The following is a 17,160-nucleotide window of genomic DNA, read 5'->3' on the forward strand; positions in this document are numbered from 1 at the left end:
GAATGTGGAGATACACCCGTAGAGGGAGACGTAGAAAGAGATGGATGGATTGCGTGAAAGGTGACATGATCAAGAAGGGAATGATGACTGAGATGACGTATGATAGAGTTATGTGGAGGAATAAAACCATTTGCGCCGACCCTACGGGAATAGAATAAGGAGGAAGATTATGAAGTGATGATGAAATTCTCAGAATAGACGTTATATTTAAGGCTTAGGAGGAGTAACGTACTTCTTTTGAAATCGACTGCATCGGTAATTTAAAGACCATGATAATAATAACTGGTGGCAGGCTTACCGTTTTGACGCCGGCGGACACTTGGGCGCGGTACGCAGCGGGCACTGGTCAAGCAATGCTGACTGGCGCAGCGCGCTCGCCGCGGGGAACGTCCCTGCCTCCGTTCGACTCTCCGCCCCCGCATCCTCGCCATCGCCGTCAGCATCGCCTCTGTTCAGACACAATAAATTATACAGCGACAAATACAAGACAAAGCCTTTTAACAAATTCCAGATAAATTCCACGAAGAGTTTTAATATTGTCATCAGTCAAAAACTGGTGACAATATAAAAACAAAATCAATATTTTAACAATGAAGTTAAAGAAAGTCGTAATTATTAGAGAGAGAGTTTTATCAATATTTTCGTGATTACATCTTTACATTGTATCTGATTCATTAAAATAGTCTGATGTATGAAAAATGAAATATACTATATTTTCTACACTAATGCTCGATAGTAGAAAGTTCCTCAAATACATTTCGTTAATGGAAAAGTATACATAAATAATGTTGACAGCCAAACTAACCTAGAACCGTTGCAAAAAAACACGACGATATAAAAAAAATGCTTTAAAAATATTAAAAAAAAAAACAACACTTACATAACAGTGAATTTAAAAATCTTATAACACTTTTATTTTAAAACTACCGATATCCAAAATTAATAATATTCAGCCAACAACGGTTTAAAAACAAATAATTTGCGGGTCTAATCGTTGACGTGTAATTTGGCGCGTAACGCAAACAACATAAACGGACAGCCACAGATGAGATGACGCCAGACCCGTCAATGTGCGCGGGGAAAGTACATTAAGTTACTTTCGCTGGGAATTGCTCTTTCTGTTTGTGATAATGCCTACGAAATTCGTATACGTAATCGATTCATATTGCTTGTGATAATGTTACCGATGGATTTCCTCTATCGAAACACCCAAAATAAGACTTATTGCTATTTCAATTTTACAGATTACATTACAGTATTTCTACATCTATCAAAAATCTTTGTCCGCTGCTACCAATATGGCCGTCGTCAAGACGAGTTAATACAACACTTTTATTTCTGATATCTAATTACTGTGCGATTGCTTAAAAAGATTTAGTAAAATACTAACATTTTAGAAATTTTGAAATAAATACATAATAATGTGTTGGTCATAATTACAAAGTTTATATTGGTATTTTAAACAAAGATAAACGTTATTGATTTATAGCACAGACAAAATAACTTTTGAAAATAAAGAATACATTTCGCAGCATCTGTAATTATAAAAAAATAATTGCTGCTGTATTATGTTGTTTTTGTAGCGGTCATTTCCGTAGCAAAGCTAGGATGTCACTGAGAAGTGATCAGTATCTTGATCTGGTTCAAGAAACCGCCATAAGTTGTAAGACTTGTTGTTTATCGCAAAATTATGCGATGACAATGTCTAGAGTACTTACAATCTGATTAAAATTGATTTTCTATAAGGATGCACAACATTTCGATTCCGGTCAATGATCTGTGCATGTATGGAAATAGCCGTTATTTTCCATTATTAAAAAAGGACGTATTGATAAGTTTTAAAAATCAATTATTTTTCAAACTAATTCTTATCGGCAATCGTAATTATTACACACAATAGTAAATTCCTATTAGAAACTTCAATAATTTCATTACATTTATTTCACTAATTAATCTAAGAGGAAGTATTTTTGTATGTATTGAAGTTACTCAATAACTACAGGACCGATTTTAAAAATTCTTTCACCGGTAAAAAGGTAATTTATCTGTGAGTAAAATAGCTCATATTTTGTATTTTCACGCCGAGTTTTAAATTCAGTTTAACCTATAAATAACAAAAACAATACTAACGTTGTATCCCAGTCTCCGGAATAAAATACGTCAGTCTTAATCAATCCAAGTCAAGTCAAGTCAAATCACTGTCTTAGTCACTGTCACTGGTCAGTCAGAACATAGTCATTGATTGTCAGTCTTAAAAAGTCAAAATTCGAATTTCGAATGTCACAGTTTGAATTTGGCGCGCGTTGGCAAGCGTCGCGCCGCCATAGCGACCGCGCGAAACTGTCTAGAGGGGATGCTCGTTCAAAGTTTTATAGTTCCACTTCTACCTTACGTTGTTTCGTAATATCTCATGTTGACAAATGCAACGGAAGACCTTTCCGATTCAATACGAACCTAAGTTTATTTTCGTAAGCAATAGCCAATTAATTATTCACGGTAAATACGCGCTAAATCGCGAGTTTTAAATCAAACATGGAAATACTTGGCTTGTTTTATTTGTTTAAAATAAATTCATGAATTGTAAAGTGGTCATCTCTGGTCTTATCCCGCTCATGTTTGTCTTAAAGTTTTCTAAACTTTAACGTTTTGTTTTTTAATCCAGAATTTTGTTCTTTAGAGTATGAATATTTGTTTATCATGTTTTTGACGTATAATTATTACAAGTGTTATTGTACAATTCATACTGTTTGATTTATTTCGATATAATTCCACTTTCATCATCTGACTGTAATGGGTTAGGCGCATCGTTAGCGGCCAGATTACAAAAGGTCTGTTTCATAAACATCTCACAGCAATTTCAATTTAAATTAATCGTCATTAAAATCATATTATCAATTATAACTATAAAATGAATAATATTTTATCGATTCCATTTTTAAATTCAGATATTATTAATTTCATAATAAAAAAAACTGTACCTTGTGCATTATTAAAAAAAAAGTTACAATGAATTACGTAAACAGAATATAATACGAAGCTGGTTATTTTTTTAAGTAATTTGAATAGCAACCGTTCAATATTAATCAACAACGACAATCATATTTAAATGACAATGATGACTTACGTTACTACATTTGCTCTCAGTTTTTTTTTAATTCGGTAGCCGGTCCGGTAGTCGGTAAAATTCGCCATATTAATAAATGTGGAATGTATTTGAGCAGATTAAAAATGTTATAGAGAACCATATTCAAGTCTCAGCCTTCAGGCAACTATTTAATGTTGTACAAATTCTTATTGACACTCCGTTGTAATACGATTTATTGGAAATGTTAAAAAAACTCCATTGGTTATCAATATACTGCATACAAAAGCATCAATTTCCACGGATTACATACAAAAAGACCTCAATTTGTATGGATTGCATAGTTAAGAAATCTATTAGTGTAGATACTTTGACAAAACAGCATCAAGTTACGGAATTAAGAATTGTTCACAGTTCACAGATCGATGGGCAAGTTATTTGCGAAACTGTTTGGATTCATCCACTTTTAAACCTTTTTAAATTGCATTATGGTGTTCAGTAAATTATGCTATGTTTATTTTATTTATAAGAGAAGGGACAAACGAGCAGCGGGAACACCGAGATGGTCATCGACGCCCATAGACATCCGCAATACCAGTGGAACTTGCGATGCGTTGCGGCCTTTTGAGGAGGTGATAAGCTCGCTTCTTGAAGGACCCTAAAGGATGATATGTAATAAAACTAAGATTACTAAATATCTTTGTATGATCCAATAATAATATTAAAAATCGTCCAAAAAGCAATAGTAAAAACCATTTTAATTAATTCTATATTTACGTTAACTAGAACTTTCGTCCGAGAAACCGTCTGCGTGAAATTAAAAAACCAAAACAAATAGTCTATGTGTTTCTTCAGACTATGGTCTACATCTATGCCAAACATCTTAAACTGTTTAGCAGTTTAGGCGGTAAACATCCATCCAGTTAGCATTTATAAGATTAGTAAGAAGAAAGATTTTGTACCAGTAATCCAGAGAATTGTGTTCATTTGAATCTATTTTCTGTTTAAATATGTGATAATATCACTTTTAATGTAGTAATGGTGTTCCTAGAACCATTTCCATTATCATCATCATCATCTCCCCTGCCTTATCCTACTTCCGTAGGGTCGGCGCACCGGGTTTTCGTCCTCTAAAGCACTCTATCATCCGTTATCTCAGTCATCACTCTCTTCTTGATCATGTAATCTTTCTCGCAATCCATCTATCTTTTTCTAGGTCTACCTCTACCTGTACCCCTCCACATTCATAACTAACGTCCGTATTGTTACATGCGATTCATCCTTTCTCATAACATGCCCATACCACTCTAACCTTTTACTCCTTATTTCCTCAACCACTGGAGCTACCCTCAAACTTCCGTCAAAATACAGAAGTTTCTCTAAAGATCATAAAAAACGCTCAAAAAGTTATATTCACAAAGTAACTTAATTCAATCGCGTGTCTATAGAAAACTAACAGGTTTTTATATCCGCAATATGATAAGATATCCGCGTTTGTAGCGTGGAAAGAGCGGGTAAAAAGCTGATACAAGCGTCGGAAACTAGTGTTGTTACTTTCATAACTTTCAATAGTGATGGGACTGAGTTTCTCTGGGAAACAAATGTTGCCAGTTTTTGTACTGACTTCACTTTTTGCAATAAAAACAGTTCTCATTGTATAAGTTTCTATTGATTGCAAGATTTGCTTAGATTGAGGCAACTGATTGTTTTTTATATTAAACAAATTGATTTTTGTGCATTTTATTTTCAATATTATACGATTAAAAATTTGATTTTCTTTTATACTCATTCAAACTAGGGATGTAGTTGTAGATACGCCCAATCGTAGTATTTGTTTAACAATTGGTATCTAAATATTTACTATTGTTGTTTTAGTTGACGTTATAAATGGAATTTCTGAATGGTATCAAGACAATAGGCCTCATTCAATGGGCAAGGTTCAACAGTTGAGGTTAGCAGATGACAGATTCGTAAAAAAATTATAGAAAACCAGCTTTCCTTGTAACTTTGTACGGGTAGAATAAAAAAAAAACATAGTCTATGTTACTCATTGACAACGTAGCTTTTTAGAGTTGCAAGATTTTTGAAATCGGCCCAGTACTTTCTGAGCTATTTCAATACATATAAAAATATCAAATCATTCCGCTTTATAATATTAGTATAGATGTTACGAATGTCAGAGAGAACAGTAACTATACTGTCCAAATAACAAATATTATTTTCCTATCGAAACATTTAAAATAATCAGCAAATAAGGTAAAGGTCAAATATAATTTCATTTATTAGCTATGTATCTGAGTTGAAAACGTTGATAAATTTAATAAAAGATTAATGATAGTTTAAGGTCAGCTTTAAATATTTAAGTGTGTATTATCTTCGACAGGTCAATGCTGCAGATAATTTATAATTGGATTTGCGTTGTATTACCATATTTTTTTTAATGTAATTTGACCAATTTCATAATTTACAATAGTTAAATTCCTAAACCAAGAACCAAAAACTCATCCGTAAGTCTACATTGTTTAGAGAGATTGCTGTAAATGTTTATATAATTTTATTAATAAACCATTTTTAAAGGAAATACAAAGGAAAGTTATTTTATCTATGCTGAGGCTATAGGCCTATGACACACGCTCTGTTATTTGCGTGTTGTGGCATTTCCTTATGCGTAGAAAGCGAAACAATATCGGTTTCGCTTTTCATTGTAATTGAATTGTTCTTCAATTTCTGTTCTGTAAGGTTGCTTAATAATGCTTTATTGAAGACTAGCTGTTCCCGTGCGGTTTCATCCGCATGGAATTATAAAGACTTTATTTTATTGATTACATTTATCAAATTCTCAATTTCAAATCTCAATATACCACTAACATTTCTATGGAAATCGTGCTTTCTTAATGTTGGCAGCAGCTTATAGTCTCTTTCCCACATTAGGGTTTTTATCCAAAACATTTACACTCTAAGTTAAATACTACGAAGGCAGCGAACATCAAAATGGATTCCTGTTAGGAGCATCAAAATCTATCTATAGTAGTTTTTATATATATTTTACATTTTTAGAGTCTCTAGTGTTTCTAATGAGTAGTTGTTAGAGGAAGGATATTAAGGAATAAGTTATATTTTTAGGTTAGTCAACAACAGAGTTTTGTGTTTAAGCATTTTTGGATGCGAGTGTTCATACAGTAAAACCTTCTCAATCAGTTTCTTTGTACAAATTATGTTAACATCTCTATATTGTCTGTCAAATATTTAATCTAGTGAAAGTGTCTGTGGCCTACGAAATATTAAACAAGTCTTGGAACATGTGAAAGTTTTTCTTATATAAGTATTATGAATTAAATGACGTTTCAGCTATAACTAGGTCGTTATATTTTGTGTTTATGCTAATAATATAATTGTTTCTTTCAAAATTCTGTATGAATCTTGTAATAGCTGTTCCTGTGCGGCTTATTCCGCATGAAATTATGAAAATTTTATTTTATTGTTTACATTTGTCAAATTATTAATTGCAAATGTCAAAATGACATGACATGACAAACCTTGATGTTGGCAGCAACTTATGGTCTCTTTCCCACATTAGAGTTTTTATCCAAAATATTTACCCCATAAGTTTAATGGCGTGAAAATATATAGCCTAAAGCGTGACGTAAGTGTAGGGCTGTTTATTAAAAATATGAATTATTAAAAATATGCTGTAAATGCTGACATCTTAGGCAACAAAGAAGTGTGTGTTTACGCTTTATTATAATAGTATAGATTACGAGTGTAACAGATATATTTTTCCTTAAGCTATTAAGAGTTAATTATTATTGCATTTTGATAAAATAAAATAGTTCAAATATATATTTAATTTTATTGAATGTCTTCACGTATTAGTTTTATTTTGAAAATTCGCTGGCTTTCATATCAAAATATAGTTTTATGAAAAGCTAGAGTTATTGTTGTTTTCTATAGTTTTATGATGTCTCTTATAGTGTGTATTTAAAATACTATTATTTGCCGATTTGCGAGGGAAAGGCGAAATAGCTCATAGTGATAGCTTTGCATCCCAATGCAGAGAGAGTCCGCGTAATACAAGTTTAGTGCTTTCTATAGCTTTATTTCTCGGCATGCTAATCTCGGATTCACTTACATATATGCTAATTCGTTATCTAAAAATCTTTACTTACGTAATGTTTTCACTTTTTGCGGTTAATGTTGTGATGAATGTCCGGTTTGAAAAACCGCTCGTTTTAGGATTTCCCGAAATTTTTAACTATAAAATAGTATGTATATATTTCGTATAATCGTTTTTTTTAGTATTACATAGTTGTATATATTTGGGATCAAACCCAAACCTGTTTAAAAGTGCTTAACCACTGCGTCTTGAGACTTGAGACGTCAATATATGTTATGAACAAACTCTCTAGAAAAGACTTGAGATAAATCGCACATAACGTAATTACATAAGAGTCGTGCGAAGATCACATATCGTATGTAACGCATTGCAACTAACAGAATATTTTAATTATCTAATAAGCATAAGAGAGTTTCACAGTGACTAGCTATTTGGATTGTTCCGAGATGAAGTATGGCGATGTACTTCACAATTCGATGTGTAATATTTAAATTTATTTTAATGATTTTGCATAATTATATACTTTAGTATAGTTAATTGGATTTAGTTTCTAATATTATACAAATAAATAGATGTGCTTAAACCTTTAAGTACTGTTCTGATAATTTTAACATAACCTAAAGTGAATTAAGCGAGCCAAAAGTATTACCGGTACATACAAAAATCATTAAACCAGAGGTTAAAATAAACATTTATTTGTCATCTTTAGTACGACTAAATGTATACTTATCTAAACTAATATAATTAAGCGTAAAAACACACTACTTTGATGCGAAAGATGTCAGCAATCACAGCATATTTTTGAATAATTCTCTCTTTATTAAAAAGCCCTACACTTACGACACGCTTTAGGCTATATATTTTCATGCTATTAAATTTAAAGGGTAAATAAATTGGATAAAAATGCTCATGTGGGATAAGGGACCATAATCTACAAGCTGCCAACATCAAGGAAATAAGATTGCCATAGTTTGTCATCAAGTCATGTCATTTTGACATTTGCAATTGATAGTTTGACAAATGTAAACAATAAGATTTATGCGAATGAAGCCGCACGGGAACAGCTAGTGTCAAATATTTCACAAGGGAGGTTGAGATTAATTTTTCTTGTGAAACTGGGCATTGTCTTGAAAGCGCATTTTTGTATTTTGGCAGGACGAATTACAATCTCACGTAACTCTACCCTCTAAAGGTTTGGTAAAAAAAGTAAAAACGAAGAAATCTCGCCTAGTCTCGGCAAATTTTCAGTTGGATTCAATTATATACAAATATACCAATGTAATAAAGAGCAAAGATTTATATTTTTGTATGTATGGATATAACTCAAAAACTACTTTGCCGATTTCAAAAATTCTTTCACCATTATAAAGCTACTTTATCAGTGATTAACATAGGCTATGTTTATATATTATTTTTTATTATCTGGCAGGTGGTGTCGCGAGTTTGTTATTAATATTGAATTTGAATAAATGTTATGTTTTTTAAAGTTTCCGCTCTTTTGGTTATGTAAGTCTGCGTAACGTGACCATAAATTGACACCGAAGTCGCAATGGCACTTTCTATTACACTCTGTATATAGAAGCATTTAATTCCTACACATTATGTACGCACTATAGTTATAGTTTTCAATATTTTTGCCAACGACTTTGTCTTGCAGAATCTATACTATTATAATAAAGCGTAAACACAGACTTCTTTGTTGCCTAAGACGTCAGCAATCACAGCATGTTTTTAAATAATTATTTTTTTAATAAAAAGCCCTACACTTACGCATGATTTAAGCTATACATTTTCACGCCATTGAACTTAGGGGGTAAATATGATAAAAACCCTAATGTGGGAAAGAGACCATAAGTTGCTACCAATGTCAAGGAAGAAAGATTGACAAAGTTTGTCATGTCATTTTGACATTTGCTATTAATAGTTTGACAAATGTAAACAATAAAATAAAAAAAACATAATTACATGCGGCTGAAGCCGCAAAGGACAGCTAGTTAAAAATAAAACCGAGTTATAAGTCTACGTTATTTATTGAAAAAGAAACTTTCTGACAAAAAATAATTAAATCCAATTGCTTGCGACTTTATCCGCGTGAAGTTAAAAATAATGAAAAATGTAGTCTATGTTGCTCATCGAAAACGTAGCTTTTTAACATTGAAAAAATTTTTGAAATAGGCGCAGTTTTCGAGTTGTTTTAATACATGCAAAAATAAAATCACTCCTCTTTATAATATTAGTAAAGATAAACACATGCAACTAGAAAACCAGCTCTTATCTAAGTAATATTATAAATTCGAATGGTTAGATAGATTAATAATGGTTAAATTTTACAGCCAAAACGGTTGAACGGATCTCAATGTAATTTAACATATATCATACCAATATTATAAATGCGAAAGTTTAGATGGATGGATGTTTGTTATAGTTTGTAGCCTAAACGGCTAAACCGATTTCGATGAAATTTGGTACAGATGTAGAGGATAGTCTGTAAGAACACATAGGCACTTTTGTTTTTTTTTAATTTCACGTGGATAAAGTCACGGGCGATCGCTAGTAGAACATAGTTTGGAACACATAAGCTACTAATTATTTTTTAATTTGCGTGGAAGAAGTCGCGGGCGAAAGTTAGTTTATTGAATTAAATTTGTTATACATCATGTGCATATTCCATCTCTGTATTGTAATTATTCTTTACTTCCCACGTTTGGAAGTTGCAATCTATTGTCACAAGTATGTGCTCTCTCCATTGTGCGAAAATCTTCAATTTCTTTGATTTCTATCTAACTATTCGATTGATATAAATCGCTATTATAAGGTATTGTTCAAACGTACCCATACTTTCGCACGTATGCAATTAGGAACACTGGAATAATGTTAGTCACTTTCGTTTTAACTGAAACTCTTTTATCAATGTTATCTATACTATTATAATAAAGCGTAAACACACACTTCTTTGTTGCCTAAGATGCAATTACAACTTATTTTTAAATAATTCTTTTTTTAATAAAAAGCCCTACACTTGGGTCACGCTTTAGGCTTTATATTTTAACGCCATTAAACTTAGGGGGTAAATGTTTTGGATAAAAACCCTAAAGTGGGAAAGAGACCATAAGTTGCTGCCAACATCAAGGAAGCAAGGTTGTCATCATGTCATGCCATTTTGACGAATGCAAACAATGAAATAAAGTTTTTATAATTTCATGCGGATGAAGCCGCATTAGAGCTAGTCTATATAATAATAAAATTGGAGTGTCTGTTTGTAATACAAAAGAAAAATTCCAGTTTTCGGGAAGATGATGTATTTGCGTTGCTGATAACTTTTCGCATTATAAATTTCTGTCAGTCTGTCTGTCCGCAAGCCGTGTTTGTTCCGGGTAATCTTCGAAACAGCTGGGCCAATTTCGCCAGGACTTTCACTGAAGGGTAGCGGATATAGACGGGCATATTATAGGCTACTTTTCTATCTTAATTTTGCGTGGACGAAGTCGCGGGTAACAGCTCATATTATCTTTGAAATAAAAGAGACAACAATACCTTTAAATCTCATTTGTATCTGACATGAATCCATACCACGCTAACCTTTTGCTTCTCGATTTCTCCACCTATCTATATATGAAGATATAAAATTATTACAATATTTTTAAAAATTAAACGCACTGTTTCTAAGAGACATGTTCATTTTACTTTCTTATCAGGAAAGTATAAAGATCAGTGATGCGTGGACTGTGTGTGAATACAATAAATTAGCTTGTCGTGTTTAAGAATAAAATCGAAAGTGCACTACGGTTGGCAGTGAAAGTCGAACCTTGGTCTTGAAAGCGAAAGCCGGCGTGTAAGCCGCGCCCATATCGCAAGGTCAATGACACGGCGCTAATAAACAAAATAGTTAATATTAAAACTTATGTTTACCCATTTAATTAAAAAAATACGAAGATAGTTACGTCAACCATTCAGCTCTGAGCCCTAATTTGGGTAGGGGGGGAGCCTAATTTAGGTAAAAGCCTGCCAAGGTTTCCAAGGTTAGGTCAAGTTAGTTCTTTGTTGCTTGACACTAAGCATTTATTAAACATTAAAAAAATAGAAATAGATGTAATAGATATAAACAAAGATTATGCAAAAACAGTGCCCAAAGTACTATCAATAAATCAATTTTATATTGTAAAAATTAAAAGATCTTCTAAATAAAAAAAAACGAAACTAGTAATAACAAAAATTTTTTATATCAACATATTTGTCGACGGAAAGATCCGAGAACCGGTCGCGTGACGCCTCTCTACTACTTTCTATAACTCAAATTGAGGACCTTGTTTATGTAATTTAATGCTCGATCCAGCGTGACAGAGCCGCACCTTTATCCACCATCTTTATTTAAGAGGTAGGTATGAGTAATGCAGAAGTACAGCCAAAAAATAATTGGATTTATTTTTTTATTTATAACCTTATCGTTGTGTAGAATATTATCTGGCAAAATGCAGTTGATTTTTTTTCTCGCCAACAATAATAAAAGTTAAGATAAATACCAAACACAATAGTTTAAAAATACTAAAGTTGTTCTACTGGATAACAATATTCTGTGACAAAAGGTCAGTACCCTCAATAGTTCTCGTTTCGCTGTATTCAGTGCGCACAATGATCAAAACAAAACCGATTAATTAAAACAATTGTGAGATAATCCAAGTCCTTGAACAACTTCGTTTGTCTTTGTTTTCAAATTTAGAACAATTGAATCGGTACAGGTCTTTAGATTGGAATCAAAGAATTTGTCCCACCGCCCATTCCCACTGTTAACGTAAAGAAACGAACAATTGTTAAGCTTAAATACTTGAAAAGATTATAATTGTAGTCGCGTTAGTTTTGCTTAAAGGACTGATAGTCAAGGGTTTTACTCTCGATATGATACCTATTTATTATAGAAATTACAAGGGAAATTTAAAGACAATGCAGTAGAAAAATGCACATCCGTCTCTGTTCTTTTCAAGACAATAGAAAGAGATGAAAATAGTGTTTGTTCAAGTGTATTTACGGCAGTGGAAAGATAAACGCTCTACCAAATACGCGTAAGTAACTAGAGGATTCTCTGTAGACTTAGAGAATTCTGTTCTAAGAGTCTCTTTAATTATTACATTATTAACTTTTCTGCAGTTATCAACGGAGGTATCGAAATTAATAGTATAGAGGCAGCCCTAAATTTCCAGACAGACTTTCCTACTGGCTTTACTTCCTGGCTGACTTGAAAGCAGGAACGAAAGTTTGCATCCATACACGACCAGTTTGTGCCTTCCGTTGGATGTGCGGGATTTCTAGAACTTCCCTAGTGTATGTTGATTGTTTTTAATTAAGGTTATTTGGGTAGCTGTAATGGCTATTATTTGGTATACAAATAAATAGAAATACATATAGATGTAACCTTTAAATATACTGATATAATATTAATTTTGGCAATAACTAGCTTTCGTCTGCGACTGTGTCCGCGTAAAATTAAAAAAAAACAATAGTAAGTAGTCAATGTGTTCTTCCAGACTATGCTCAACATCTATGCCAGATTTCATTAACAACTGTTCAGCAGTTTAGGCTACAAACTCTAACAAACATCCATCCATCTAAACTTTCGCATTTGTAATACCTTAGTCCTCACACAGGACAATAAAACTTGGTACGTTTTTGCGTAGATTCATTGTCAATTTACGCAACACGGCATTGAACGGCGATGCGTTGTGTGTGTTGACTAGATGCGTGTGAAATATTTGCGTGTTGCTTTAGGCTGCTTACACACTTTGTTCAAAATAATAACAGGATAGTCGGTATATTTGGAATGTTTTTTTTTCTTTATTATGACAGATATCTGCCGTGAGTTTTTGAGATTTTTTTTTAAACAACTTTGGTTGTCAATTTTATAACATTACAAAAATAATTGAAGTGAATAAAGAAAATCAATGTACAGTCATTCTAAATGTTGTTAAATTGGTTAAGTGTACTGTTAATAAAAAAGATGATGCAATTGACAATTATGTAACAGATCCGCACGACTTCACAAAGCACGCACGTTTAGATTTTATATGCATTCCTTTCTATGATTCATTGATAGTGTTTTTTTTATCTCCGAATTATTTTCAGTATTTTCAGCTACATTTCGAAATTTTTTTCGTTTACCCATCAAAGGAAAGATTTGTAGTTTTGTATGTTTTGATATAACTCAAAATTAACGGAGACTATTTAAAAAAATATTTCACTATTAGAAAGCTACGTTATTACTGAAGAACAGGCTATATTTTTTAATTTCATGTGGACGAAGTCGCAAACACCAGCTAGTACTAAATATTTAAAGAACTTTTATTTTTATTACATTATTTTCTTAATTGTAAATTGTCTAGCTTTCGTTAGTAATCAGCCTTTTTGATTCTACACTGAATGTGCTTGTAATGTTTGATGTAGTTTGACTTTATTTGACACTTTTGACCTCATAAAGATATTGTCTTGAATCTTAAGTAGTCTATTGTTAATGCTGGGTTTCTGAAGTTTCCATTTATTTTATGGTTACCAAGTGATTCATTATATTAGGTTGAGCTAAGTTCCATTGGAATAGCGAGGAGGTGATCTTGCTAAAGGAGGAGGCGGAGCGGGTTAGGGAAGCGAATTCCGAAAACCCAGCTCGGCAACGCCGCACCGGGAGGAGAAGGCGAGACTATGCTCTAGCCTATCCCCCATAGCTTGTCTCGGGTGAGGGACGAGGGGAGGTCCCCATCCAGTAAGAGATGGAGAGGGCGCGCACGGGTTCCGGCGCACAACAGAGGCTGAACGATCGTTGAGGAGGTCTACAACCATCACCATCGAGGTGTGTGATGAATATTAACATGTGCCCATGCCCCGGTGAACGGTGAAGTCGAGGGAACCAGAGGGGGTTTAGTGGGTAGGCTGCACGTTCCTTTCCTTTTGGGCAGGAATGTGGAGAGAGTCCCACATACCCTGTGTGTCTTTTCCCAAGGCACCTGGGATGCGTAACGCATTCCCCCTTTTAAAAAAAAAAGTTCCATTGGAATAAAAATCAAGTTTTTCGATAGCGGAATCCCCAGGTTAGATGATATATTTAGAGTCTCGATTAATAAATACCGTAATGGATGTCTTAACGTTATTCCATTTGCAACTTTTTATATAGTTAGCTTTTTATTGGGACATTTTAATTGAGTTTCTTTGTTGGATTAGAAGATACTTTAGTATACTTGGGTGGTCCGAGGAACTCATTTATATTGGTGTTTTTTTCCGTCGTTTAAATGATTCATTTAGTGATGGACTATTTTTTGCTATGTTTTGTTGATGGTGGACTGAAGTGAGGGAAGTAGTTATGCAAAAAGTAACAATTGTCGGACATTAACAACACTTTTTTATATAAATAAGATGAAATTACTTTTGTAGTACTTGAGTTCTCACTAGTACTTACAGGTTTTAACTATATGTCTTTTGTATTTAAAAATATTTTATTAAGGCAATTAACTGCCATATTTAATACGAGCTGTTGCCCGCGACTTCGTCCGAGTGGTATTAGAAAACATACAAACTATATAAATTACAAAAAGTTACGTATCCCTCGGGAACCGGACATTTCTCGGGGATGAAGCTTATCCCATGTGTACTCCTGACTTTGTTTTATATCTGTGCCAAATTTCAATAAGATATGTTGCACCGTTGCAGAATGATCGAGTAAACATTAAAAAACTAAATTAATGAATCCCACAGGAACCGTAACTATTCCCGGAATAAAAAGTACCCTATGTGTTCTTCCAGACTATGCTCTAAACCTGTGCCAAATTTCATGGAGATCCGTTCAGCCGTTTAGGCTACAAACGCTAACAAACATCCATCCATTCATCCATCCTTCCATCCATCTAAACTTTCGCATTTATAATATTAGTTTATAATATTAGTAAGATTGTTAGTGCGAGCGCACACCTTTGACTGAACCATCCCACAAATGTGCGATTGTCGATTGTTTCGCAGTCAATTCAACTGTTTAGTTGCACAACTAAAAATCGAGTAGTGTGCACCTCCATAAGCTCATAGGAATCAAAGCGTGACTAAACAGTTGTGCGATAGTTTAGTTTCAGGTGTGTGCACGCTTATCTATACTATTATAATAAAGCGTAAACACACACTACTTTGTTGCCTAAGATTTTGACACATGTAAACAATAAAATGAAATTTTTATAATTTCACGCGGATGTAGTCGCATGGGAACAGCTAGTAATTGGTACTTTAATTGTTAAAGTTATATCTATAGAACAGTTATGATCAGTACTTGTATGTAAGTTGTTTTCGGTAACTTAATCTTTGGACAAGACGACACTTAATTCCGTCCTACCGTGTTCTGCATAACTTGACATTTAGCGATATGCAGTTTCGTCAGATATCATGTCAACAGGATATACCTTATCCATAAACTAATTCGTATATCTTACTAATATTATAAATGCGAAAGTTAGATGTTTCTTAGAGTTTGTAGCCTAAACTAGTTAACGGATCTCGACCATATTTGCCATAGGTGTAGAGCAAAGTTTAGAAAAAACACATAGGCTTACTTACTTTATTTTTCTTTTCCCACTAGGACGGAGTCGCGGGCAAAAGCTAATTGAAAAATGTTGCTTCGAGAACTAGAAGTTCAGCAACATTGTGCATCTTGGTTACGATAAAATACGTCAACTATGTAGATAACATATGAATCACGCAGTACAGTTTTAACATAGATAATTTAATAATAATATTTGCCACATCCAAACGAGATCCTTATGAATACGAGTATGTCGTGAAACCAGATACGTTTCAAGTAGCGGAGTTTAACGGGACTAAGCGCCTGTCCCACCAAATTGTAAATTGTCTGATAACAATCGAACGTGTAATATTGGATTTTGTTACCTTGACTGACAGTGTCGTCATTTTTAAGCTATTTGAGCCTCTATCAGCCAGTGGTGGGACAGGCCCTAAACATCGATAGGTAAAATAAGATTGCACAGATTACAAATATTCTTGACAGCAAAATTGCTGCAAAAAGTTTGAACAGATAAAGAAGAAATAAAATTAGAAGCGTTAATTGAAATCTCTAAACTATTAAAAAGGCAACAAAAACGCGCGTATCAGTAATTCATTTTCATTATCTAAATACTAGCTTTCGCCTGCGACTACGTCCGCGCGGAATAAAAACAAAAGTAAGTAGCCTATGTGTTCTTCCAGACTATCCTCTACATCTAAGTATGTCAAATTTCATCGAGATCCCTTCAGCCGTTTAGGCTACAAACTCTAACATCCATCCATCTAAACTTTCGCATTTATAATATTAGTATGAAGTATGTTAATAATTTAAATAAAAATGTTTATGATAAACCGAGATATGTGATCAAAAAATCATGGAATCGTCGCCGATCATCGAACTTTTAATCATTGAAACTAATCATGTATCGCAGCTTTACTTGGTTTCATTAAGAATTTGAGATTATCAAATGTTTTATATAATGTACAAAACGATAAATTAAAACAAATTACGAATATTACGAGATTAGTACTTGAATAATTGTTCTATGAATGTAAAAAATGCTTGCCTGATAAAGAAACATTGTTAAAATGATTTAAAAGACACAAATAGACAGAAATCGAAGCAATCAATGTAAGTAATACTTTAAAACATATGTCCACATAGTTTCGAGAAACGGAAATATCAGTGGTTAGGAAGTTTCGCAATTTAATTGAAGATTATTTGCATACACTTTTGTATTAAATATTTTAATCATAGTTATTTTTGACCGACTTCCCAAAAGAAGGAGGTATTCAATTCGACGGTATATTTTTTTAATTTTTTTTTTTTTTTTATGTGTGTTACGGCATAACTCCACCGCTAGTGGACCGATTTGGATAATTCTTTTTTTATCCGAAAGGTAATGCTTGCAGGTGGGTCCCATTTTTTTGTTTAATTTTTGGAGTC

At 33.2% G+C, this 17,160-nt stretch overlaps 1 protein-coding gene across 2 annotated transcripts in view; it reads right to left on the reverse strand.

Moving 5' to 3' along the window:
• Window positions 1–169: 169 nt before the first annotated feature.
• The window catches only part of LOC106107091, a 22,144-nt gene continuing 5,153 nt past the window's right edge, over window positions 170–17,160 (reverse strand). Inside the window, exons 1-2 of one of the 2 annotated variants that reach the window (XR_001225842.1) lie at window positions 2,131–2,536; window positions 170–448 (exon numbers count right to left, since the gene is read on the reverse strand). Coding sequence is in view for 1 of the 2 variants with exons in the window: in XM_013287789.1 (XP_013143243.1) it covers window positions 295–448 (154 nt within the window). In the remaining variant the exon portion in view is untranslated. Of the gene's footprint in view, window positions 449–2,130; window positions 2,537–17,160 lie in introns of those variants that run through there. The other variant, XM_013287789.1, reaches the window with a different exon arrangement.

The sequence above is a fragment of the Papilio polytes genome, unplaced genomic scaffold (assembly GCF_000836215.1).
Source record: "Papilio polytes unplaced genomic scaffold, Ppol_1.0 DF822067.1, whole genome shotgun sequence".
In the NCBI taxonomy this organism is placed as follows: domain Eukaryota; kingdom Metazoa; phylum Arthropoda; class Insecta; order Lepidoptera; family Papilionidae; genus Papilio; species Papilio polytes.